This window comes from Erigeron canadensis, chromosome 7, assembly GCF_010389155.1.
Source record: "Erigeron canadensis isolate Cc75 chromosome 7, C_canadensis_v1, whole genome shotgun sequence".
Lineage (NCBI taxonomy): Eukaryota > Viridiplantae > Streptophyta > Magnoliopsida > Asterales > Asteraceae > Erigeron > Erigeron canadensis.
In genome coordinates this window covers 38,396,796-38,424,528 of record NC_057767.1, presented here as the reverse complement: position 1 = coordinate 38,424,528, position 27,733 = coordinate 38,396,796, and the positions used below count along the sequence as shown (strand labels likewise).

Here is a 27,733-nt window from a genome sequence, read left to right as displayed (position 1 = left end):
ACAATGACCCTAAAATATATTCAAAATTTACAGGGTGAGTGGGTGACTTGTCCTGCAAAAATCCTTATGCCTCTATAGTGAAGTGACACGTTCATCGTCATTCGTCACCATGGCTTTTAAGATGTCACAAAGTACATACAACATGTATGTATGCTAAGTACCTGCTGGTTAATGCATATTGTATAGTGTATACGCTTTACCGTGGTTATCTCCCACAATGTACTAATGAGATGTTAATACTTAAAGTTCAAACTTTAAAACGCATATATTTCCACTAAGATTTCAGATAATTAGCGCAAAAAAGTTTTTTTAGCTTTAGATCAACTACAATCATACTTGAATATCAGTCAACCAATGACTTGTACGCTAGAAGTTATAGTTGAACGGTATGGAGGAGTGCCTGTTTTCACCACGATAGCAAACGCTGGAGTTTCTCTCTTTGACATAATTAGCCTCGAGTATATGTTGCTCACACGCTTTTGGTCTGTTTTGTCCGTTGTAGGCTTTGCAGATGTATGCAGCAAAATTCGGGTAATCCTGCAGCATATAATTTCGTTTACTTGTAAATTAATACAATCTCATACTACCATGATCATATAATAACAGTTATTTATAGCAGACTTTAGTTGGTTTATACTTCTATATATGTCAATTTTCGGTGAAATAAGGTACAATTGAACAGAGAATTTACCTCTTGAAGTGGGTTGTTATTGACCAGAACCCATGGTACAAATCTATGACGTGGTTTCAGTTGGTTTGTCTCATCAGCAAATTTTAGCTCAAGCTGCATATATATATTGAACCACAAGATTAACCATAGTGGCATGATAATCATATATCCTTTTTAAAGTTAATAACTAACATAAAAATTTTGTGTAAGCACACAGAATCACATTGTAAAAATTTTAAAAGAGATGCATTTTAAAGTAAGAGGATAACAATGAGTATTGGAAAATAATTAATATGCCTAAATAGTATGCTTAAATGTACTTACATCAATACCCTTTCTAGTTTGGTAGCAATCCAAGATGGGCTTTGGGTTCAAATTTAGTGATCCTATACAAGATTTCCATTCTTTATGCCTTCTTTCCAAGTTCAACTTTTCAATGCACTCTATGAACTTAAACCCTTGTCCCTGTTAACAAAATAATATTTATAGGATTAACATTTTGCAATATCAAGAGACAAAATAAAGATTTGACACGATATCGAGAATATAATTTAGACCACCTACATTAGAGACAAATTAAACACGTGACGTACCTTGAGTAACCTCAACAGGAATCCTGTAGTTTTACTTGGTATATGAAATTTAACTAACCTTTGTAATAAAATCACTATACTTTAGCGAATATAATCTAGAAAATGGGAAGCTATTATTTGATAATTATAGTAGAATTGGCCGGAACAGACGGGCCCACGGGTGGTCAACCCCCCAATAAACTTCATTATATTGTACTTAAGGCGTTGGCATTGGTCGGAGCATTTTTTATCTCACCACTAGGGGTGAGTATGGGTCGGTTTGGATCGGTTTTTGGCTAAAACCGACCTCCTAACCGATCAATTCGTTTTTTAGAAAATCAAAACCGTTGGATTCGGTTTTTGTTCGGTTCGGTTTTTTTGTTCGGTTTGGATCGGTTTCGGTTTTTGTTCGGGGTTTTTTTTTTTTTTTTTTTAAATTACTTTTTTGTTTATGATGTTATATATTTAATTTTCAATTGTTAACAAAAACAATTATGATATAGAAACTAAAATATAGATCTGTTTTTTAGTAACTAATTATACTTTTTAGGTGTTGTAATTGATATAACTTTTATACAACGAATTGATTTTATTGTACATTTTCATCTAAAACATATAATTTATATAGATTTGTACACTAAAAAGATAAAAAAAAATTTAAATATATTAACATATTTACAAATTATAAGTAATAAATATAAATGTAATATGATATAAATATAAAATAAATTAAAATATAATGGGTTCGGTTCGGTTCGGTTTTTGATCGGTTTTTTAACATATGAAACCGAAAACCGAACCGATCCGTTCAGTTTTTGGAAAACAAAAACCAAACCAATGGATTTCGTTCGATTTTCGGGTTTTTTCGGTTTTTGGGTTTTCGGTTCGGTTTTTGCTCACCCCTACTCACCACTCACTTTCAACCAATCACTTTATGTCACCTCATCTCTACCACTCACCCAACACTCATCCAAATTTTATTGGCATCCGACCACTTACTCCACCACTCACTGCCTTTTTCATTTTTATTTAAAACTTAAAATTATATTTGCAAATTTCAGTCAAAAAGAGCCTTTAGTTGCCTCGATCCTCACGCACGCACAAGTTCACTTGTATGGTCTGACCACTCAAACCGACGCCACCACTCGTGCTAGAAGGTAGGTGGCGGTGTTCCAACGTGGTGCCACGCCCACCACTCGCCTATCTTCCATCCGTTGCCAACCCCCTTATGTATTATTTATTTTTTTTGGAAAATGATAATGACAGCCCTAAGGGTTGTCATTAGCAGGTTATTACATGCATAAAAAGTAGTACTTTATGTATTAATAACCGCCCCCTGAATTTTCGCAAGACAAATTACAAATTTTAATGCATCAAATTAATTAATACTGACAGCCCTAAGGGCTATCATTAACAAAACTCTTTTTATTTCAAACACTTTCTTACTGTGTGGTTAAATCTTAACTCGACAGATAGTCAATTATTTATATCGGATCTCATTATCACGAGTCGAGCAAAATAGCTGTGATTTGTGAGTTTTAGGTTTGCTTTATGAGTTTTTTGATATTCAAAACTCAAATACTATTTTGTGGTCAATCATACGATATAAGGAGGATTTTAGTTATTCTAAAAACTTATTATAACGAGGTAGGGAGTAGGGGGGGGGGGGGGGGAATGGTACCTAACAAAGTATTCTTACCCAATTTCTCCTTCAATCAAAATTTTCCAACTTACAACAACCTAATTCTTATCTAAATCCTAAGCATAATATACCCAATTCATTAAACTTTCTCAATTTCATTTTGTTTTTCATTTTTTTATTACATATATATATTAATTAAACTTTTTATTAAAAACTTAAATAAACATTACATAACACGTAAAAAAATCAATAATAAAATTAAAAAACTACATTAAAATAAATACACTATAGTTATTAAAAAAAACAAAACTAATCGTCGAGATATGCCAAGTCTTGAGCCAACACGTGTTCAGTGAGGTCATAGCGAAGACGATGATGGATGTCTTCGTTTAATAACTCCCCTAACACGCTATCGTCGAACACCGGTTGGACCGGCGGGTTCATTATGTAAACATACTGCCCAATCTTATCTTTGGTCATCGGTTGGAGAGGACGCCTAAGAATTTTTCGTTTCCCTTTTAGAACCCCAAAAGTACGTTCCACATCTTTCCTCGCCCCCTCTTGTAACTTCTTGAGTCTTTTCTCCTTCGAGTTAGTAGGATACGGGTATGCTTTAACAAACGTCGAGTACTTGTTGTAGATACCATCGGTTAGATATAACCGCGTTTGTAATAGCGGTTGTTAACGTAGAATGAAGTGTCCGGTGTCGTGCCATTTCGCTCCCTAAGATACAAGTCGGATTGGTTCAACACGTTGATGTCATTGTTTGAACTAGGAGCACCAAAATAAGCATGTCAAATCCACATATCTTGAAAAGCGGTTATCTCAAGCATAATAGTGGGAACACCATGGTCGCCTCTCATATATTGTCCTTTCAAGTGTCTAGGACAATTTAACCACTCGACATGTGTACAATTGATGCTACCAAGCATCCCCGGCATGTGATGGCGCTCTTCATGGACATGGAAAATGCGAGCCACGTCGTGTTGAGTAGGCCTACATAAGTACTCATGACCATACAACTTAATGATGATGTCACAAAAATGAGTAAGGCACTCGCGCGCGGTTCGAGCGGCCATATGTAAGTACTTATCGTACTCGTTGGGCGGATTGCCTGTTGCGAGTTGGCGTACGACTGAGGTGACTTTTTTGAGCGTCTTGAAACTTCTTCTCCCACGTGCATCGATCCCCTCTTGAAAATATGGAACGTTCGCCTCGATGTCGTCGACGATTTTCAAAAGCATGCTTTTATCCATTCGAAATTTCTTTCAAAAGTAAGCTTCATCGTATTTTGGTTCGTCAACAAACCAATCATTTAGTAAAATTTGATGAGCAATTTCCTGTTGCCGATTTACGGTTTGGCGGTGTTGAACGTTGTTGGAGGATGTCGTGTCTTGCATCCATTGAAGCGCGTTTTGCAAGAACCCAACATCGGTCTCTGATGACGATTTCGAATCGACAACGACATACCGAGATTCCGAAGAAGTTGAAGACATTTTTAAGTTGTACTGTAAAAAAGTATTGATTATTTGGTAGAGGTGGTATGTGAATAATTTGTGTGTATGTTGTGTGTTTAAAATTAAAAGGTGAAATGTGGAGAAAATGTTTTTTTTAGCAGAGAAGGGAGAGAAGGTCTTATGAACCAATCAGAACGCGACATGTAGATTTTAAAAAAAAAGAACGTGGTGGCATTTTTGTAAATAAATCAAACTTTTGTCAGCCTGGTTTTGGGTCAACTTGGGTCTGGGTCAGCTTGAGTTATGATCAGCTTGGTTTGTCAGCTTGGTTGGGTCAGAATGGTCAGCCTGGGTTATGGGTCAGCTTGGTCAGTCTAGAATCTGGGTCAGCTTGGGATCTACATTTGTGTAGATTATGTGTAGTTTTGTGTCAAGCTGACCCAACCCACGCTAACCAAGCTGACCCAACCTGACCCAGACCCCAAGCTAACCCAACCCAAACCATAAGCTGACCCAACTTGACTCCAAGCTGACCCAAAACTTATAATCTACATTTGTGTAGATTAATCTACATTTGTGTAGATTGTGTCAAGCTGACCCAACCCAAGCTCACCCAACCTGACTCAACCTGACCCAGACCCCAAGCTGACCCAACCCAACCCCAAGCTGACCCAACGACCTGACCCCAAGCTGACCCAAAACCCATAATCTACATCTGTGTAGATTGTGTCAAGCTGACCCAACCCAAGCTGACCCAACCTGACCCAGACCCCAAGCTGACCCAACCCAACCCCAAGCTGACCCAACCCCAAGCTAACCCAACCTGACCTAACCTGACCCCAAGCTGACCCAATCAGACCGTGACCCAAATCTGACCAAACTGATCATGCTGACCAACCAAGCTAATCAGAACCCAAGCTGACCCAGACCAAGCTGACCACTCAACCTGACCCAGAACCCAAGCTGACCAAACCAAGCTGACCTACCAAGCTGATCATAACTCAAGCTGACCCAGACCCAAGCTGACCCAAAACCAGGCAGACAAAAGTTTGATTTATTTACAAAAATGCCACCGTGCATTTTTTTTTAATTTTGACCCATTTCGCGTTCTAATTGGCCTATAGGACCTTCTCTCCCTTCTCTCCGTTCTAATTGGCCTATATATATAGGGTAAATATAGGGTAAGGTTCAATTAAGAACCATTTAAATTGGAAGAACCATGAGAACTATTATATTATAACTTGTTGTTCATATGTGATAGGTATATGTGAACATATCCGTTCACGTAGATTCATTTGAGAATCATTCGTATATGAACATAGGTAATATTAGTTATATCTTGACATGTTCATATGTGTATGAATTTGTTCACATAGACGATTCACATATGAACAACAAGTTATAATTAAAAGTTCTCATGGTTCTTCCAATTCAAATGGTTCTCATTTGAACCTTTTCCTATATATATATATATATATATATATATATATATATATATATATATATATATATATATATATTCCATACAAGCAACGGTCGAAAAATGCATACCCAACTCTCAGTTTCACTAATCAAATTGATACCGATTTGCCTTACCCGAATCGTACCAGAATGGTGGCGGCGGTGTTGCCGATCGGCTTCACTGAACCCGACTCGAAGCCGAGGGGTATTCCCTCCCCCTAAGAAAGTAGATTTTTTTATTATTTAAACACTTATAAAATGACATGTATAATATAATGAATCCAGATCTTTACATATATTACTTATAAAAGTTTTAATAGAAAAAGAAATCTATTTACTAAAAGAAGAAGTCGATGATGCAGGTCCCATTTAATTTTACTATGACAACAATTCAACATCATATTTTTCTTTTAGATATGAAAGGATGATTGATAGAAAAAAATAAAAATCACTATCATAATAAGAACAAAAGTTTATAATTTCACATACTTTCTCAACTGTTTGTCAGCTTGTGGCTTCCCAAGTCGATGGCATTATGAAATTTTAAAAGATCACTTAAAAGGGATAATGACCTGTATATGTAATCAACTATGACAAAATGTCTATGTTATGTATTCATCTACTCGGGGGTGTATGTTATGTAACGAACTTACCAAAACTGTCTAAGTGATATATGTTACATGTAAATTTACAGGTTGTCGGTTACCTTTAATTTTGAAATTCATTTTCCCTTTAATTATTACTGATGTGAATTTACCATGTCATTTACTTTGCTTAGTCACCTAATATATACAGTAGTACTTATTCAATTACACACACTTATATATGTATTAATCTATCTATTTCCATGTCTTCTGCTTCATACGAGTATCTTTTTTTTTTTTATAACATTTCTTTACACACATATATAGGTGACTAAGCAAAGTAAATGACATGGTAAATCCACATCAGCAATAATTAAAGGGAAAATGAATTTCAAGTTAAAGGTAACCGGCAACATGTAAATTTACAGGTAACATACATCACTTAGACAGTTTTGGTAAGTTCGTTACATAACATAGACCCCGAGTAGATCAATACATAACATAGACATTTTGCCATATTTCAATATATTCACAAGTCATTATCTCTATAAAAAAATCAGAATTTCATACAATGAGTTGTTGTTATCATACATAAAGAAATTGTATTTTTCAAAAGCTCGCCCTTTCAATGTTATGAAAAAGCTTATAACTATTCCATACATGTCAATAACAATCATAGAGCTGTGATAAGCTACATGAAAAAAAAAAAAAAAAAAAGGTTAAGTCATACTTAAAATTCAACTAACAATTTAGATACTAGTATTTTATTTTTTCTGTTTACATGTTACCTTATGAGATGGCATTATACTTTACATTTAATTTGTTTAAAATTTCTAAAAAGATATTCTACCTTTATTATCATTAAAATGTATTATTGTATATAAAATTGAGTTCATGGTATTGGTTTGAATTTTAATAATCTGACAAATAATTTTAATAAAATTCTTTACATGGAAGGTCAAAATCATACTGTATTTAGATACCAGTATATTTTGCAACTCTTGAGCGGATAATTTTTTTTTATTCAAATGGTTAATTTATATTTTGCAACTCAACAACATTTTTATTTATTTATTTTTATATACACCTAATTGTCAATTTCAAAACTTAGAACTTAGAAGATATGTTTTATATTAACCAGAAAATATCAAATGTTGCCAACACTTCAATTTTGACTAGCACGGTACCCGCGGAATGCGGCGGTATTGTGGCGGCGACCATGTGGTGGTGGAGGACGGCTATTGTTGTTAGATGCGGCGTCGAGTAATGTATATAATTAATGTTAAGGTAATTGATATAAAAGATTAATACAGATATTTTAAATGATGATGGACTAATAGTGTTATATGATTATTAAAGGTATTTTAGACATTTTCTCCCATATAATTTTCTAACATGAAAGATTCTTTTATAATATAATATAAAATTATAGATATAGATGGGATAGAGTAATTAAAAAAATGATACAGAAATCCATACGCTTTGAACTTATAACTAGACCTATACTCACATAATAATGTGTGGCAGTACGTACGTTTCAGCTTAGAAATACAACTAAAGACGTCCGACGTCTGTATTTGCCAACCACCCGTAATTAGTGAGAAATGTCTCAAAACTTGAAATTATTATACTTATGCCCGCGCAAATGTGGCGGCAACGGATAGTGATGGCGGAGGTGGTGACGGTGGTGGGGACGGTGATTAATATATTTTGAAACTGGGCACTAGTATTAATATATAATAGTAATAGTAATAATAATTGTTAGGTCAAGCGTATGGTATAAAACCATAGCCAAATGTTTTATATACTACGAGTAGTATAGATATAGATCCTACAGCCGTGACTTTTTAGGATAATGATATTTGTAATCTATGATAAACTTAATTTTTTATCATATTAAGACTCATAAAAATAACATACAAACGTAATAAACGAATACAACTTAAATCATACCTGTTGAGGCAACAACTCGATTGCACAAGCTTCTGCTATGTCAATCGAACATTCATCAGGACCATGCTGCAAAATTGTTAATACGTTTGTTATCATATTTCATTACCAACGAGACAGATAATTATGCAGGTGTAAGTCATGTTAACAATATCCCATTATTTTAAACAATTTGGTAAATAATCTAGTTACAATTAAATGTGACATAAACATTACATAAATACAAAAAATATGCCTAACTCATTTTTACGCCTTCAGTTATAGTTTCTATTTTTTGGAACGGCAGAATAAAATTATATATTAAAATCAACAGAACTAGCATTCTAGCAAGACACTAGTCGATTAGTGTACAAAAATTACAAAAAGAACTAGAAGAGTTATAACAATAATTTAACAAACTCAACTCTAAAAAAAAACCTTAATTGCGAGGAAAGTAAAAGGATGAAAAGACTCACGTCACTGGGGACATGAGAAAAAACCCCACCTAAAGAGGTCAAGCCATCGGTTTTCACTCTTTAGGTATTTACCGTGGTTTTATACTAATCGATTTCATGTATTAAAAGCGGTACTTACTTGACAGATCCAAGCATTGTTAGGAGCTATATGGGTATTACCCCAAGGGACCATCTTAAGGTCTACAATGGAGATTAGATTGTCTTGAAACAATGCTTTCCCAAGTTGGTTCACAATGAAATATGAACAATATGGACATAAAGCTTCATAGTACAATGCTACACTCACTTTCTCATTAACACAATATGATTTAGGCAATGTCATCAAGACGAACAATATAAGCATCTTAAAACAAGAAGCCATAGCTTTTCTTTGAAGTGTTTTGAGAATTATGAAATACGTACAAGAAATCCTTGCCTTTATATAGAAATAGCTTTTTTTGGGCCAAACTCCTTTGTGTGGGTGATAAAATAATTGGATATGGACATATGGTGTAAATTTTAGCTTTTCATACATTTTGACATTTGTTTGGTAGTAATGTTTACTAAGGTTTTACTTTTTTTAATGGGTGTCAATTAGGAAAATGAATACCATGTTTTGTTGCAGTTTTCTTATATTTAGTATTTCTTAACAATAATCCATTTATCATTTATGTAGAAGGTATTTTATTTGAACATATATAAGCGACAAAAAAATTAATTATTACTGTATTAAAACATGTAATAATACTTGTGAAGTGCGGTAAATCAATTAAAAGTAACGATACCAATAATGAAAAAGTTTAATATTCAAACTTTGACATATGTATTTTGTTGAGTAGTTTTTGTTTTTTAAAATTCGAAAAATGATATATTGTTTTAAGAATTTGCTTAATAATTGTTCTAAAATCTTTAAAACATAATAAGTGTAATTCATTTTTTTTTAATCTCATCTATTGATTTTATCTAAGTGTAGTTCATTTATTATCTTTTTTAACTTCATCTTTTGATTTTATTGGGCCTCATGATCTCATAGTTAAAAGAATTTTAGAAAAATTATTTAGTTCGAATTTTGTTTTATTTTAGAATTTAGAATATTGCATCGAAATTGTTTGAGAATTACACACGTGTACGTCATTATTGGGAGGGATTTAAAAAAACGATTGTTCTTGTATATCATGAAAATTCTTTGAAAAGCAAGAATCGAATAATTTTCCGTGGTAGAACAAAATATCTTTCGTTTCCCCCTTTTATATTTATAATTTTATTCTATTTAATACTAATAATATATAAAAATTAAAAATAAAAATTAGAATTTTCATCAATTAAAATTTCAAAAATTATTTCAAATTAGCATGTCTGTCACGTAAAATTGTATCGAAATTGTTCGAGAATTACACATGTGTACGTCATTATTCCCAATGTATATATCCAAAACTAATCAAAATCCTCCATTATGATCATGCGTCTATGAGAAAAGAGAAATGATTAGTCTTTCTAACCAAATAGCTTAATTATCCTCATAATTATGAGATAATCAAAAGAGAAAATTTCATTACATCATCATATAGTTTTGTCATTTTATCAAGTTTCAATCCCGTAATTTTTTTTTATTATTACATCATTCTATTGTGACTTTTTCTATCATTAGACACTCCTCCGTCTATGAGTTGTTTGTAACCCTTCGTTATACTCCTCACGTGCATTGCACATAAGAGTATTTTAGTTATTTAGTTATCTTCTTCTTTGATACACCATCTAAAATACTCTTTACTCCTCTTTGACCTTCTTTTCCAGATCTAACAATCAAAATATTCTATAATTTTACCTTTCAGGAAGAAAAAAAATGATCTATTTTTCTATACTATGCGTATATATCTTAGTTGTATATATATTAAATTACACAAATTCACAAAAACAACTAACTTTATATAAAAAATCATAAAAATATACAAATTTGAATGAAGCCAAGAATCCATATCCACAATCAAATTAGTTACTGGCAGTTCTATTAAGCTATCTACATCCAAACGGAAACTGTCATAAGTGGAGTACCCTTCCATTCCAACACCATCGTATTCCCATTGTCTCCTTCCTTCACCAGTTCCCTGGCTTCATATAAGCTTTTTCTACTCATTGGCCATCCTTTTAGACTAAGCCCATTTGGAAAGCCACGTGTTCTCTTTCTTTCTCCCGCCCACTTTTGGAACCAAGATTTGGATGATATAAAAGGCTCGACAAAAAGGGTCTCCATAGTTAACTTTGCTTCATTGAGGTTGCTTGGATAACCTCATTCCATTGATTTGTGTACTGCTTTGTAGTGTGTTAAGCTCTTGCTAAAAATATGAAGAAAAATCTGAAAATTTTTTTTTTTTTTTTCGCATTCTTTTTCCATCTTCAAAGGTTATAATTCCTTTGTTTCTGGCTAAAACTGCTATTGCTTGTTTTAGGAAATCTGTAACTTCATCTCTGTTTTGTCCCATATGTGGTAGGTCAAACATAGAGTTAAAGACTACAAACTCTTGTCCCTTCATTTCGTGCCAGTTTGTGAGATATCCATCTCTTAATTGCACCAAATCTTCTTGCAAAGGAAAGTTGCCTAAAGTTGATTAGGTTTTGTTATGTATGATGATCAATGATTTGTTCATTTGTGCTATGGCTTCCATGAGTGGAGGCCACTGACTTCCTTCACATAAGTCAAAGTCAACTATGTGAATTGTTTCCACGTATGGCAAACTAATGTGGTGGTGAACCGCCCATAAAGAAATGAGTAAACCGCTGAGCTCTTCAGTGATCGCTGAATTCACTTTGAAATGAGTAAACCGCCCATAAAGAAAGACCATGTTTAAGGTGGTGAACGTTGTTTTGAAGTTTCTCATTGCTTCTCGTTTAAGGCTCGGAGCAAGCTGAGCTCGGCTAGTTAATTTACATTCTCTATATGAGATCTTAAGTTACCTTATTTCCTGCCTGCTTGACCATCTTCCGAATATACGTTCTTGTCATGTGTGATGTTTCAAACGCCAAAGACATATATTGTTGAATAATTATTGCAGGTTCACATTTACAGGATATATCTTCTCCATTTCTTTTACTCCTATTGTTATTATTATAGGTCCAGACGTTAAGTCACGTACGTGGAAGCCAATTTGGCATGCAACTAACAAACACCTCGTTGTAGTAACTTGCCCCACCAGATTTTGCAATAGTGAAGATTTGGCTTTGGAAGCTCTGCTATTCTTGCCGAGAAATTTGCTCCTGGTCTATCATGGTTTGCATTTTCTCTACATAACGTTCCGGTGCCTTTGTATGTTTCATCCTTTAACTTATGTATATGACTTTTTCACTTTATTCTTTTCATTTAGGTATGTGGATGATATACTTCAGCTGATCAACAAAGCATGCAAGAGATTTTGTCAGTGGTGAGATTTGGGTTGATTTGGATTAAACTTTATATATCTAACGGGTCAAAAAGATTTCTCTTAATGTCCTTTTACATGCATAAAAACTCCTAAACCTTTGAATCTGTTGATCAACATCGTTATCACATAACCATCTGTATACATCATCAGATATCAAAGGACATTCATAAGAGGAAATCAGCCAAAAAGGCTGATCCATAGGTCCTAATTGCATCATCCCTTTTGTTCTGTATCATGATGTTAAGCTATGTGTAAAAACAGATAAATTCTTGAGTTACAATAATTGTATGCTGGTTTTTTATATGCCAAAGAATGTCGACATAAACGTTAAAACTAAGGCTTATATATTTAGGACTTGAAGCAAGTAAACTTCTTAACGAAGTCATTTTTTTCGTCTTAATTCTATGTTATATATATCCTATCTTGTTCCTCTCTTCTTTTTGAAGTAATAGTTTCCCTTCTTTTTACTCTCATTTTACTTAATTTGTTCTTGATTATTACCTTGAAAGGATCTTGTGTTTTTCTGATATTATATTGTTCAATTCTACACCAAGAATCTTTTTTCTCCATTACTTATAGGGTGAGTTTCCTTTCATTTGACATCTTACTAATTAATCATTTCTTGGTCATTCCCTTGAAGATGGAATGATATTGTGGATGCACCTTGCATGTGGGTCCCATGAATCCTATGTGTTTTTTTTCATGATGAAGAATAGTTTGACCTATTAGGAAAAATATTACAGCTGTTATAAATGTCCAACAGTTTGGTTTCATTAAAACTCTGTCTTAATTGGTATAATCTTATTTGTATATTCTTATGAGTAATATATGAATGTGGTTGTTGTGTTTTATTAGACTAATCTTTATTCTGTCCTAATTTATTTTAGATATACTTGATTGTTTGTGTATGACATTCAATTCTTATTATTCTTCCAATATATATCTATATACAAATACTCCGTAGTTCTTAGTTTCTTTGTGTACTAGGATGTAAATTGTAAACATTTGCATCTCTACTGTTTAGCAGGATCATAATATCCCAACTTTAAACAACTAAGTTTTTTTTTTTATCAAAACGGTAATATATAAAAGGTAGAGATAAAAACGATAATTTTTAACCCTCGACAACAACCAAAATTGTAATTAACACTTTTACGAGTATTTATTATTGAAAACCACGTGTGGGTTTTATGAAAGGGTGGATGACACATTGATAGTTTGACACCACAAATCATCACCTACCCAGCACACATCAACACCTACCCTGATCAACAATTTACAAAATCTCATTTTATAATTTAGTCTATATGTATTCAAACCTCTTTTACTCTGCTCACAAAAAATTATCTCATCCTTATTTTTGCAACAAAATCATTCACCAATATCATTATGTCAATTTCTTTTTTGCTATCTGGGCCAAAATAAAGAAAATGGTTTCCCGTTTTGGGTTTTTCCGACGGTAAACGAAATTACCGATGTTGATTTTATGATTATTATTGTTTTTGGTTCGTCAATGCTCATCCGATTGTGGAGATATTATTTTTCCGGCGCCGTCGTCATTTTGCGGCCGCCACCGTCATCAGTCTATCTCAGCCACCCACAACTTAAATTTGTTTATGAGATTCGAATGATAGATCCACCCCAAACCGCTGGTATATGGTTTAAAGATTGTTGGTGGTGGTGTTTTGTCATCAGTTTTATAGATCCAGTTCAGGTGGTTATCGATGGTGGTGGTCAAAGTTTTTGACCGGCAGTTTTGGTTGTGGTCAAGGTAGCTGGCCGGCGGTGGTGGGCTGAATAATTGTACTGGTATATGGTTGAAGGAAATTGAAGGGTTACAAGTAAAAAAAAGAGAGAAGGTTGTGGCCAAAGTTAAAAACTCAAAAGTTTATGTGGTAATAATTGAAAGATGTAAAAATTTAAAGTTGATAGGGAAAAAAATAAAAATTACTACAGTGCTTAGCTACAGTAGCCTTAGCTAAAGTGAAAGCTCTCACAGCCGCCTTTTCGTGAATTGTTATATATATAATTTCGCAGGGTGAGTTTGTCCTGCAAAAATCCTTATGCACACTGGGTATCAACTGCATACAACAATGTACTTATGAAATGTTAACAACTAAAAATTCAAACGTTAATTAAACGCATATATTTCCACTAAGATTTCAGATAATTAGCACAAAGCTGATTTTTAGCTTTAGATCGCTACCATCGTACTTGAATAAGAGTCAACAAATCGTTGTCAAATCTAGAATCAATATGTTATAGTAACTTATGAGTTTACATAAGCTAGAAGTTATAGTTGAACGGTATGGAGGAGTGCCTGTTTTCACCACGATAGCAAACGCTGGAGTTTCTCTCTTTGACAGAATTAGCCTCGAGTACATGTTGCTCACAAGCTTTCGGTCTGTTTTGTCCATTGTAGGCTTTGCAAACGTATGCAGCAAAATTTGGGTAATCCTGCAGCATATAATTTCGGTTACTTGTTAATTAATTAGTACAATCTTATACTACCATGATCATATAATAACAGTTTTTTATAGCAGACTTTAGTTGGTTTATTCTTCCATATATATATGCCAATTTTCGGCGAAATGAGGTACAGTAGTTGAACAGAGAATTTACCTCTTGAAGTGGGTTGTTATTGACCAGAACCCATGGTACAAATCTATGAGGTGGTTTCAGTTGGTTTGTCTCCTCAGCAAACTTTAGCTCAAGCTGCATTATTATATATATCGCACCACAACATGAATAAATATGGATGCACACGAAATTTCAAACTATGATCGATAAGCAAATTTTAAATTTAAATATACGTGAATATTTATGGCATACGTGTTTTCCTACAAGAAATGGTACAACTTTTTTGCATTTGAGGGAATTTTAAAATAGTGTTGCCAGAATAGCTGCATCTTAACATAACCATTAAGCTTTCTTCTAGTGATGAGAGGTGTCGATCTACTTCATCAATTAGTTGTATTAATGAATGAGTGACAACACATGACCTAACATTTTCATCCATACACTATCAAATCATATTGTGTGTCATCATATATATGATATATACAACTTCATTATATAAAATTTGATGATATATTAGATAAAAAAAATGGTAAGGTACTAGCATTTATAGTAGCGGCGTCATCCTTTTTAAAGCTGGTGTTTTATGTCACCAACTCACCACCATGTGAGCATTTTAAATGGTGGACAAAGCATACAGCATCACATGGAAAAAGTTTTAAAAAAGAGATACACACTACTATAAAGTAAAAGGATATATAAGAATAGATGTACTTACATCAAAGCCCTGTTTAGTTTGATGACAATCCATGATGGGTTTTGGGTTCACTTTTAGTAAGCCCATACAAGATTTCCATTCATTATGCCTTCCTTCCAAATTCAAGTTTTCAATGCACTCAATCAACTTAAACCCTTGTCCCTGTTAAAAAATATATATATGAATTAAAATTAGGCCTGGCAAGTGGACGGGTCGGGCGGGTTTGGATAACAGGTCAAAGCAGGTGCGAGTTTAAGCGGGTCACTTAAGAAATGCGGGTCAAAACGGGTTTGGGATATAGGATATAGGCATTCTGAAAGTTTCAGAAAAAACTCAGATATATTCACACCTTATAGGGTTAGCATTATGCAATAAGCCAATATCAAGAAAAAATAGGTTTACAAAACGAGAATATCATTTAGACCACCTACATCAGAACTAGACATTTGACATATCGAGTAACCGGAACATGAATCTTAACATTTTACTAATAAAAAAGAAGTCGATAATGAAGGTCCTAGTTGATTTTACTATGACAACAACTTCAAATATGAATTTGTTTTTGTTTTTTAGACACGAAAGGATCGACAGAGTAATATAAATGGATGCACTATCATATATCATTAATAAGACTATAGAAATACATTATTACAAAACAAAAGATTACTGTAGTATATCACATATTTGGCACTTCTTAACTTTTGTCAGCTGATGCACGTGGCTTCCATGTGGGTATCTTGATGGGGGTTGTGTAATTAAGAATGAAAAATCAGTTACATTTTGATTACGAGTATTATGTTGGCTTAATGAAAATTTAATGTTGATGCGTTATTGATTATGTTAGCTTAAAAAGGTGTATTCAAATATAATGATTGTATTTAAGAGGTGTTTTTTTTTTTCGAAAGTCATCAACGACGGCTAAATGACTAAGACGTCTCAGTGCACTGATTCGAGCCCTAATAATACCCTAAAGGGTTTGCTCTACATGTGTTGAATGGGTATAGTGTTGATAAGACTCATTCACCACATTTGCATGTGGCTAGATTCGAACCTGAGACCTAAAAAAAAACATATTGTGAAATAAACCGCTAGTGTAACACTCTAATGGCGATTGTATTTAAGAGTTATACATGATATTATGTACAAAATATATATAAGAAAAGAATATAGTTTTACTTTAAAATTCGACAGCAATATTCTACTTTTATTTATTATAGTTAGATAGATTAATAGATAGATGTAACGTGATAACACACTTAATATACTATTGGTATGAATAATATTTCTTTAAGTATATTTGTCTTGTCTTAATTAGTATCGTTTCAATCTGGATATCTGGAATGGTAATGAGACTCACTTTTGTTAGTTCGCAATACTTGAAACTATGGGACTGAAAATAATATCGAATGAGAAATGAGACCGAAATTAATATCAATTTTTAGAAAAATTCCAAGAGTAAGATATGGTATAATGATAAGATGCCCTGAAAGCCTGAACCAAATTACACACTAGTATTTTATTTTTTCATTTTGACATTATACTTTTGATTTGCTACTTTTTTATAAAGTTTTTAAAAAGATTTATCTATTTTGTTATCATTAAATTGAATTCATGGTTCTGGTTTAATTTGGAAAATCTGACAAATACTTGGAACAATAAACCTTTAAATGGAATGTAAAACAGTAAAAGTCATAATTAGATACCAGTAACTACTTGTAATTCTTGAACGTACGGTTACGCAATTTACAAAAACGTCTTATACTAACCAAAAATATTAAATGTTGCCAGCATTATTTCTTAATGGGATAGAATTCAACAGTGAAAAAGTGAAACTGAAATCCATATGCTTTACTAGAATTAGTCTACAACTTAAATCGTACGTACCTGTTGAGGCAACAACTCGATTGCACAAGCTTCTGCTACGTCAATCGAACATTCATCAGGGCCATGCTGCAAAATTGATAATATAAGTTTGTTTATATCACGTTCAATTGTTAAAATGACAGATTAGTTATTTTAAACCATTTGGTAAAATAATCTATGTACAAAGGTGACATATAATACAAGTAATATAAACATTACATATATATATATATATATATATCTAAGCCTTTTGTTATAGTTTTATACTCCACGATTTTCTCATATCAATAATTGAAAAATCCAAAAGACTGGATTCTTTTATCCATAAATATTTAAATGTTATCCATCTATGTTAATTGATGGATCATCATCACATGTTCAAAACATTACAATGTACAACATGTATTAAAAGATGTAGTACTTACTTGACAAATCCAAGCATTGTTAGGGGCTAATTGTGTATTACCCCAAGGGACCATCTTAAGGTCTACAATAGAGACTAGATTGTCTTGAAACAATGCTTTCCCAAGTTGATTCACAATGAAATCTGAACAATATGGACATAAAGCTTCATAGTACAATGCTACACTCACTTTCTCCTTAACACAATATGATTTTGCCATTGTCAATATGAAGAACAATATAAGCATCTTATAAGAAGAGGCCATAGTTTTTCTTTGATAGTGTTTGAGAATTATCTAATACAAGAATTTCTTGCCTTTATATAGAAGTGGATCTTACTTTGTTTCATATTTAGCTTTCTTGGGTCAAACACTTTTTTGTGGGTGATGAAATAATTGGGGTATGGTGTAAAGTTCAGCTTTTCAAACATATTGTATAAGTTTTAATTGCATAAAAGTATGTCAACTAGATAAGGTACGTAATTTTTGTGGGTAAATAATGGTTGGGATTTGCTAACTAGTGCCCCTAGTGCACTAGTTAAGAAGTATTTAATAAAGTATTTAATGAAGTCCAACTTTCATTAAATATGAAAATATGTATTAATTATTGATTTAAAAATAAAAATTGTTAAGTTGAATTAATACACATTAAATACAATTTTTATTTAATAAGGAAATAACATGTTCATTAAATGCTTCTTAACTAGTGCACTAGGGACACTAATTAGCAAATCCCATAATGGTTTGGCAGTAAATATTTGGTAAAACTTTTTTTTTATTTTTTCTGTTCTTTAATGTGTTTGAATGAGTCAAACAGAATTTATATCGCATTTATTTTATTTGTTACTTCATTCCGATAGAATATTTTGTGACCACTTTGAAAAAAAAAATTAAAAAAATAAAAATCGTAAGTTTTTATTATCAAAACTCCCATTATAATGGAATGTTTTTTTCTTGATCGAGTCCACATTGTGTAAACTAAAAATGTACTCAGCAACGTATGGTGTGGCTTAAGTTTTAATTTTTAAAAGGAAAATGTATTTTTGTAATGTTCATAATATTCTTTAACTTCACACGGTATATGCGTCAAAAAATGATGGTGATAAGCCACCATAGGTTTTAAACTGTCTAATAATTAAAGGGTAAATAAAAATGTGTGTTATTATTGCTAGAGTATTAAAAATTAAAGTTGATTATGCAAATTTATATATAAAAACAATATAACATTAAATGATAAGATAAAAAAAAAAACGAATACTTAGAATTTTAAAAGTTAAAAACCTACAAATTTGTCACTGTAGAACTGTTAATGCATAAGGAGCATCCAACATGTTGTACCATCATCACAAGTGTTGTGTCGAAAGAGCGCTAAAAACTATTGCACTATTTTTCGTTTTTTGTGGCGCCTAATCACACAATACATGTGTTTAGACTTTAGATATAAAAAACTTGTACCGTTATGCAAATTACATGTAAACTTCAAAGATACTTAAAATAATTAAAATAATATGGCCTATAAAGGCTGTTTATACGTCAACAAAAAACGTTTTCTTTATAAGGATACATTGATGATTCTAAAACAACCAAGTCAAATAAATAAGAGTTAAAGGGCGGTAGTTGTGTAGTCATTCCCATTTACTTACCAACATACGTTGCGAAATAGTTCGGTAATAAAGTGATAAATATTAGCATATTAGTGGTTTTTTCTTTTCAGATATATAATCAGGAATTTTGGTAAGTGTTTTCAAAAAACTTTTTATGTTTAATTATTACAAGATGTTTTATAAATATGGTTCCAATAAATTATAACTAATAAAAAGCATACATGCGCGTTGTGATGTCAGTGGCGGCCCAATCAAATCGGAGGCCTAAATCAAGTACTTATTATTGGAGCATTTTTCAAGTAACAAAATTATTGATATTTTGAATAGAGTTTATTTCAAACACTAACTTAAAATAATAAATCACTCCTAATTGATAGAATTGTTATTTCATTTAATCTTTGCATAAGTTGAGTTTTTAAAAATTTGTATCCGCCGAAACAACTATCACCTAATTGATAAAAATTAAGTTCTAATTCTCATTACTACATAGTTACATGCATAACTAGAAAAATATGAGGTTTTCGGATACTTGGGCCTAAAGCCCTTGCTTCATTTGCTTTACCCTTGAGCCACTACTATGTGATGTCGACGGGTGTTGGCGGTGGGCGTCGGCGGTGGTGACAAAGAGTGGTACCGATAGTCGTGGCGTCGGGTAGTTTGGGGCAACAGTGGTGGTGGCGGTGGCGGTGGTTGTGTAGTGATATAGTTATTTACAATTGAGTAATTTATGTTATAGATAAAATATATCATTAAAAGTATTATAAATATATTATGTGAGAATATTTAAGTTATTAAATAAAGATAAAAATAATATAAAGACGTTTAAATATTGCTTCCTTTTCCTATTCTAGATCTTTATATTTAACTAAATTAAGTTTTTAATGAAAATGAATAAAATGGTTTTTGGCTATAATATATGACTACTTGAGCTTTAAAGGTAGTTGTATACTTGTATGTACAAAAATTATTATCTTAGAAATTTACAATTATTTTCATTTATATAATTTAAACTAATAATTAAATTTCAAAAGTAAACATTTAGAGTATGATAATTAACAACAAAAAAATAAAAGCAAGATCAAATGCCGTTAAAAAAAATAAATAAAAAACACAAAAAATGATTAACATTAACATTTAACGATGAAAAGATCTAGGATTGCACGTTTGCCTTTTATTTTTATTTTAATTACTATATCTATCAATGAAATCTAGTTGAAAATGAAGGGAGTAGTTCACCACATCGATGGTGTTTTGCAATGACATTTAAAAAGTTACGAGTATTTATTTAGCACGTTATATAATGATGTGAAGTTTAAAGTAGAGGTGTAAAAACTAGTTAACCAGTTTCGGTTAATTATTTTAGTAATCGTATTCGTTTTTTTTTATAAAAAATTAACCAATTCCGGTTAACCGGTACCGTTAATAACCGGTTACTATGTATGGAAGTTCTAACTGGTGGACCCGATTTCGGTTTTAAATAATCGGTTAACTGCTTCTGATTAACTGACCAGTTAACCGGAAATCCACATTAGCAGAATTCCTAAACGAAACAGAACAGAACCAGAAACAAACAAATTAAGCAGGAACAGAACCAAAACTAATTAAGCAGAATTCCAAAACGAAACAGAACAAAACCAGAAACAGGACAGTTCCAAAACTAATTAACCAGGAACATAACAGAGTGTTTAACAGTAGCCAAAAGTCCAAAACTAATTAAGCAGTAGCCAAAACTAATTAAGCAGGACAGGACTAATTATATGTATTAAACAAACAGAACCACAACAGAACAGAACCAGAAACAAGAACCAGAAACAAAACAGAAACATAAATTAAGCAGGAACACAAACAGAAACAACAGCCAACATCAAGCAGCAACACAAACAGCAATAGGAGCAACATCAACTGCATTGAATTGGGAGAGTGGGAGACTGGGGATTGATCGATCGATTGATTTATTGGGGATTGAATTGGGGTTTTTTTGGATTTGGGGATTGAATTGGGAATTGATCTATCAATTTGGAGAGTGGGAGACTGGGAGAGTAGATCGGTGATTCGGTGGCTAACTAAATATTCTAAAATAATAAATTAAGGTACCAATTAATCTTTATATTTAAAAAAAAAATAACCGGTTTTCGATTAACCGATTAAGAATCGGTTTTTGTTTTTGAAAGTTCAAATCGATTACTAACCTGCGGTTTTTCCTAATCTATAATCGATTTGTACGGTATCGGTTACTAACTGGTTTCGGTTATAGGTTAACTTTCGAATCGGTTCAGTTAACCGGTTTTTTTTGTGCACCTCTAGTGTAAAGTGTCATATTTTTAAGTTTTACACAAAGACAATGAGGCTTAGTTTAGATGTTAAGTGGATTATTGATAGCTTATCTTATAGGGCTTTGAACTAAAAAAGTTGGCCCAAATCAGTGACCCATCAACCCGTTTACCCATTTCATTGATTTGTAAATTCCCCCAGAAACAAACACCATCAAACCTCACTACTCCGCCTGCTATCTTCCTCATCTCTCAACCAACAACTTACAGTCACTAAAAATGGCATCAATTAATTTCAACCCATTTGGTGAAAACTGGTTCAAGAAACCCCCAAACCCTTTACAACCCATAAATTTCCAATCTTTAACAGAATCTTTAAACCCATTTAAACCCAATTCCAATTCCAGCCCATTTGCAGCTATTTCCATTTCCAACCCATTCAAGAAAAAGCCCGACCCAGAACCCGAAAGACCCAAACCCGGAACTTACAAGAAAATGCTTGAACAGTTCTACTGGGAATCTGAAAACCGGCCTGATTATAGACACACCCCTGAAGTTGAAAAGGTTTTGAAAGATGACCCGTTTTTTGAAATCAAAGAAAACCCGACCCGAGAAGAGATTGAAGAGAATGAGAGATGGTTAAAGGAGTTTAGAGAAAACCCAGTTGTGAAATTTTTGGTCCGGGCAGAGGAAGTTGCAGATGAGCTAAATGACATGGAACTTAAGGCGAATTCGGAACCGTATCGATGGGAGGATAAAAAGTATTGGAAATCCATACCACATGTGATTGGCCCAGATGGTAGACCTATGGTTAGGAAAGCTATAAAGACTAAGAAAGAATCTGATGATAAGTTTTGGGATTTTGCTAAGCAGTTTTTTTTCGGGTTGTGGGGTTTTAGGCAACGCCCGTATCCGCCGGGCAGGCCCATTGATGTTTCTCAGGCTGTTGGGTATAAGAGGCTTGAGAAAAGATATTATGATTGTAAGTTTTTGTATATATGTTTGTTATATCGTAAATTGTGTGTATGCATAGAAATTGTATATATTGTGTACTATAAGACTTATTATCTTTAGGTTCTGCCATGAGATATATAGGTAGAAGTATTTAGATAAAATGTAGTGAATACGGTGATGGACTTTGTTGAATCGACATTGTCCAATTAGAATGAATCTTGTACGTTCGAGACAAAGTTGTGTCAAGTTTAAATGAAATTTATAAGGTTAAGCTTCGAGTTGAAATATATCTGCTAATGAATGATAATCAGTGCTTACGCTTATTGCATATTTTGAAAGCTGAAATGTGGGTTTTAGGTGTTTTAGCTTATTTTTACACTAAAAAAAGTATGTATATTTAAGGACCGTGGCTGTGTCTTATCTTGAATGCGATAAGCACTTACAAATAAGCAAACCCAAGCATCATCATACGAGTGTCTTAGGTAGGTATAGGATGGAGTGGTCATGATCAGAGAAAATGAAGATCAAGTTTTTTAAACAGCTTGAACGATTTGCGTGTGAAAACAATCATGAACTCGTCTTTTAAGAATGAAGAATGTAAGATACAAAATGCTTGTACAGTCGTACAATGCACTTTTTGCTGACGAGTTTCTGAAATTTGCCGAAATGTGCTTCATTTTGTCCACTTTAGCAAATAAGCATTGCAAAAATTTTAAAAAAAAAACAAGAATGGCTGAATTCCAATCGCATTCGGAAGTTAAGAGGTGTTATGCTATCTGAAATAAGCCTCTCCTGAGACCTTTATAATAATATATATTGGAAGAAAAACACATGGCTTGAATAGGATGAGTCAGTATCAAATTTTTACCTATTTGATTTTGACAACCGAGTTTTGAGATATTCCTTTTGTTCTAGTTATTATGAGGTCTGGTGGATTTTACTACAAAGACCGGATAGGTCGAACAAGAGGACCCTGTGAATTGATACAGCTTAAGACCGCATGGGGCGCTGGAATTATTGATAAACATACTTTTATTTGGGGCGAAGACTTGGATGAGTGGGTCCCAATCGGTATGCTTTATGGTATGGAGCGTGCAATTGCCACTTGGGAAGGTTTGTCTCTGTGTCCCCTTAAACCATTAAATACCTCCTTGCAATGTCTTTCCATATCTTGCTTTTTGTAAGAGCTTTTTCTTTTTATTTTTGCACTAAACGGTCGATGAAGTGGACTCGCCGAGCATTGAAAGTTCATAATATATTTATGTGGCCTTTGGATTGTGCATTTAAAATGATATTTAAGCTTTAGATAATCATTAAAGGAGTAGTGAAATAAATGTTGAAATCTATGCGACTATCATTCACTTTAAGCGACTGATTTTCTGCCTATTTGGTTTGATTATTGAAGTTTTAGTCACCCCTCCAAACATTCTCTTTACTTTTTAAATGATATTTGTAGTGCATAGTGAGATAAGTTCATATGAAATGATAGTTTGCTAGGGTTGTAGCATCATATATTGTGCACAGCGGATTTGAATAATCATGAAAGTCGGCTTAGGAGCTAATTAGAGGTGGAAAAATGGGCAGGCTGGGTAATGGGTGTGTATGTGTTCCGGTCACAACAGTTGGTTTTTCAGGCGCATCTGCAAACATTTTTTTTTATCCAATTTCAGTAACATCTGTTAGTAGTTAATTCGTTGAATGAGGTTACAAAAGCATGTTATTCTGATTACATACAATCCAGCCATTTATCTAAGGAAGCAATTTAAGAGGTTTATGTAATTGAAATACTATTGATGACTTTTCACCCATTTGAACAGTTTTGTTTTTACTTCAATTTTCTAGCTTAACCTGTTAGAGATAAATTTAACCAAATCAACCAAATTTATAGGTGTATGGGTCAAAATTGTCATCTCTAGATCTAATAAAAACCCGAACTCGGTATTCTTTCGTGCTATTATTTGATTTATGCAAGTCGACCACAAGGTGAAATTTCTATGCTGACTTAGTTTAATTGTCAGTGAGATTGGGTGCTGCAGCCACCGCTTTCATTCACAAACTGCAAAAGGGTATACCTCCATGGGCCCCCCTAAAAGGTTTCGAGAAAAAAAGCCTTAAGCAACTTCAGGATGAAGCATATGAAAGCAAGAAACGGGATTTAGCTGTACTAGAAGCTAATGATGGGATCTGGCCGGGCGTGAGAATCCCTAGTCATGCTCTGTTTCTTTGGGCCAGTGGCGCTGAGCTCACAACAATTTTGGAACAAGACCACATGCCCAACAAATACATACCGAAAGATATGAGGTAATGCCATTGTTTTGCATGGTTTGATTGCATCCGAGGTGGCAAGATGGGTGGGTTGAGCCATTGGGTATCAATTTAAACTTATCTTATCCAATAAATGTTAACAGTTGGTGTGTAAGATATGATTACAAGTTGTATTATAATATGATAATATTCTTATTAGAGATACAAGTTATAAGATGGCTTGGGTGGTTTTATACATTGAAAGACACTTTGGGCGAGTTTTCATTCATTCTATTTTCTTTTCAGTTTTATTTTCATTTTACTAGTTTTACCAGGTAGAGATAAAAAACCTGAATATCGTGAAATGGATCAGCATTGCCACCTCAAGTTTCTTTGCATGCACACGGAAAATTTGTTTTTCCTTATTTGCCGTCATGTTTTCAGATGTCAATACAACTAGTATTCTCTATCGCTTGCTTCTGTTAATGAGAATCATAGATATGAGCTACAAATATTCAAATTCTTTGCTTCAATCTTACATATTAACCGATATTATCTCCCTTAACACTTTAAGTTTTCATGTGAAAAGTGTTTTACAAAAGTTAATCAGCTGTGGTAGGGCAATAGATAGCAGTAGGCTACACTTCAGTTCTTTAGTCACTGAAGTTCAGAAATCATTACTAAAACCACTGTACCGTTATTCTTAAGGCTAATTATGTTCAAAAAAACCTGAAACATTAGTAAGGGTGGGTTTATCTTGTCATTGTTTATAAAGATCATTTGTTAACTAATGCTATTCTAAATTTCTAATCTAAAATGGAGTGGCATGGTCTTTTTGTACATGTTAAAATCTGTTTCTTTACGAAGTCTTTCTTTTTTCTATGGAGAACAGGAAACAGCTGCAAAAAGCTATTCCAGGGTTGAGGCCATGGGAGGTACTAAGTGTAGAACAAGCCATGGATCAGATAACGTATGGCGGTGAATGGTATCGTGAACCTCTTGGTGCATATACAACCGGGCCTCCATACATTCAGGATTGGAATGAAGATGTCGAGGTATTTAATAGTCTTCACAGTTGTTTTGAATCTTTTAGACAATGTTATACCCTGTCTGGAAAAACCTGTTGAATTTACAACTTTGAATGAGACTGAATGACCGGTCAGGTAATGGATCAAAAATGGTAGTTTTTCAGATTGGTTCGTGGTGGGTTGGTCCAACCTGCAAAGACCATTTTTCTCATTTCCAAACTGATGCATAACTAATGTTTAATTCTGATCAACAAGTTATGTCATTTGAATAATATCCGAAGGGATATCTTTTTGCTATTGACCAATGTAGAAGGTTTTGTGTATTTGAATACATGTCAAATGACTTTGGACCTGTTTTACATGTTTCTTTTCTTCGTTAAATCGTTTAACCTACCTCATTTGGCCCGGTAGAGATGATACAATCAGTAACTTTTATTGGCAAAATAGGAATTGAAAAATCTACTCTTCATCCAATCTTTTAATGAAAGATCAGCAATATAGGAAAACATCGAATTACTTCGTATTTATATAGTCCAGAAACAGTCGGGGGGTTTAGTGTTTAGGGCACAAGGTCAGTTATCTTTAACCATATATTGGGAATAGTACGGACCTGTAAGAATGATTTTAACCTTGCTAGAATAATGTAATATCAAAATACAAAAGAAACTTTGTACAAAGACCCACATGCGTGTCCATAGTATATAGAGGTGAGAATTACAATCCCATTCACCTATAAGTGGTAACTTCGGGCTGTAATATATATATATATATATATATATATGTATGTATTCGATCTGTAAAGTTTTGAAATGTATCTATAATGAAAACGGGTCAACTCGTTCAAAAGAGTTAAAATTACTCAAAAGGGTTTTCACTTGCTTAATTCTGTACCTTCTAAACACTTTATCTTAAATATTCATTTTATATTGACAAAGTTTTTTTTTGTAATCATAATTAATAGAGTAACTCAAAAGTGTTACATGTTTTGACCAGAACCCGAGTGGTGAGAATATGAGTAGTTTATTAGCGAACTACAAAAGAGACCAGACATGTCATAGTCTTAACAAGATTATATTCTATTTTACTCAATCTAATGTAATGTATTATTGCTTAGTCTTAAGAACCGCCACATAGTATTGACAGGCCAGCCCGACCCGGCCTGTTTTGAAAAGTGATCAATTTTGACCCGTTATCACATTGCTACATCTTTAGTACTCGGTAAATGGTTTCCATCTACATCTAGTTTTCTTGTTTGACTATTTCAGGACTTCATTGACTCGTACCAACAATTCACTGAAGTGATGTGTGAGTTTTTGGAAGAAGCTATTCCTGGGTTCGACAAGGTATTGGACAAGGTTGATGCAGAAGCTGAGGAGAAATACAGAAGACGGATGGAAAGCGGGAAGAAAAAGATTGAAGCAATAAAGCGGGCTCGACGCCCAAAACGAGTTGATCCCGATGACGATGAAGATGATCTATGAGCTATTATGTAATTCTCTTTCTTTCTTATCAAAGAAACTGATTTTGGAGGTTCACATCACGGGCTATCAGCTATATTGGTAGGTTATGTACCTGATAAGTGCGTTGTAACTAGGTCTAGATGTTACATTAATCCTACTTGTGTTCCATTTTTGTTGTATGGTTTGAAGTTGGTTTCAAGGAAATTAGCATTATGTCTTAGCTGGGAGATCGATTACGTGAAAATGAATTATTACCAAATATTTGTTTGTCAAGAATTTGTTGATATGATAAGGCAAAAGAGAGAATGAGCAAAAGAACATGAATAAACATAAAGTTCTCAGATCATCCTCATTCACAACCCAACCAACTAATATTATTCATTAAGAAACTAATTTTTCTCTCTTATATTTAGGGCTGTAAACGAACTAAACAGTTCACGAACAGTTCA

General features: G+C 33.3%; 2 protein-coding genes across 3 annotated transcripts; one reads left to right on the top strand and one right to left on the bottom strand.

Moving 5' to 3' along the window:
* Positions 1–240: 240 nt before the first annotated feature.
* On the bottom strand, positions 241–18,094 carry LOC122607625 (gamma-interferon-responsive lysosomal thiol protein-like). 2 transcript variants are annotated; one of them, XM_043780641.1, is made up of 5 exons: positions 17,749–18,094; positions 17,345–17,410; positions 995–1,135; positions 692–784; positions 241–537 (listed from the first exon to the last, which is right to left on the bottom strand). In XM_043780641.1, the coding sequence occupies exons 1-5, from the start codon at positions 17,989–17,991 to the stop codon at positions 367–369; spliced, it is 714 nt and encodes a 237-aa protein (XP_043636576.1). In that variant the 5' UTR covers positions 17,992–18,094; the 3' UTR covers positions 241–366. The 2 variants fall into 2 exon arrangements, with proteins under 2 accessions (XP_043636576.1, XP_043636574.1); XM_043780639.1 differs by lacking the exons at positions 241–537; positions 692–784; positions 995–1,135 and adding exons at positions 14,310–14,643; positions 14,809–14,901; positions 15,482–15,622 and having other exon boundaries at positions 17,749–18,038.
* Positions 18,095–21,808: 3,714 nt separating this feature from the next.
* Positions 21,809–27,504, top strand: LOC122607806 (protein TIC 56, chloroplastic). The gene is made up of 5 exons (XM_043780857.1): positions 21,809–22,580; positions 23,468–23,665; positions 24,571–24,853; positions 25,689–25,851; positions 27,090–27,504. The coding sequence occupies exons 1-5, from the start codon at positions 21,878–21,880 to the stop codon at positions 27,303–27,305; spliced, it is 1,563 nt and encodes a 520-aa protein (XP_043636792.1). The 5' UTR covers positions 21,809–21,877; the 3' UTR covers positions 27,306–27,504.
* Positions 27,505–27,733: the final 229 nt, after the last annotated feature.

Excerpts from the sequence above, each read along its gene's own strand:
- LOC122607625 (XM_043780641.1), bottom strand. The coding sequence starts at position 17,991 with ATGGCCTCTTCTTATAAGATGCTTATATTGTTCTTCATATTGACAATG. Across the intron at positions 17,411-17,748 it reads ACAATGCTTGGATTTGTCAA|CATGGCCCTGATGAATGTTC; the intron begins GTAAGTACTACA and ends TCAATTTTGCAG. Across the intron at positions 785-994 it reads AAACTAGAAAGGGTATTGAT|CTTGAGCTAAAATTTGCTGA; the intron begins GTAAGTACATTT and ends ATATATATGCAG.
- LOC122607806 (XM_043780857.1), top strand. The coding sequence starts at position 21,878 with ATGGCATCAATTAATTTCAACCCATTTGGTGAAAACTGGTTCAAGAAA. Across the intron at positions 22,581-23,467 it reads TGAGAAAAGATATTATGATT|TTATTATGAGGTCTGGTGGA; the intron begins GTAAGTTTTTGT and ends CTTTTGTTCTAG. Across the intron at positions 25,852-27,089 it reads ATTGGAATGAAGATGTCGAG|GACTTCATTGACTCGTACCA; the intron begins GTATTTAATAGT and ends TGACTATTTCAG.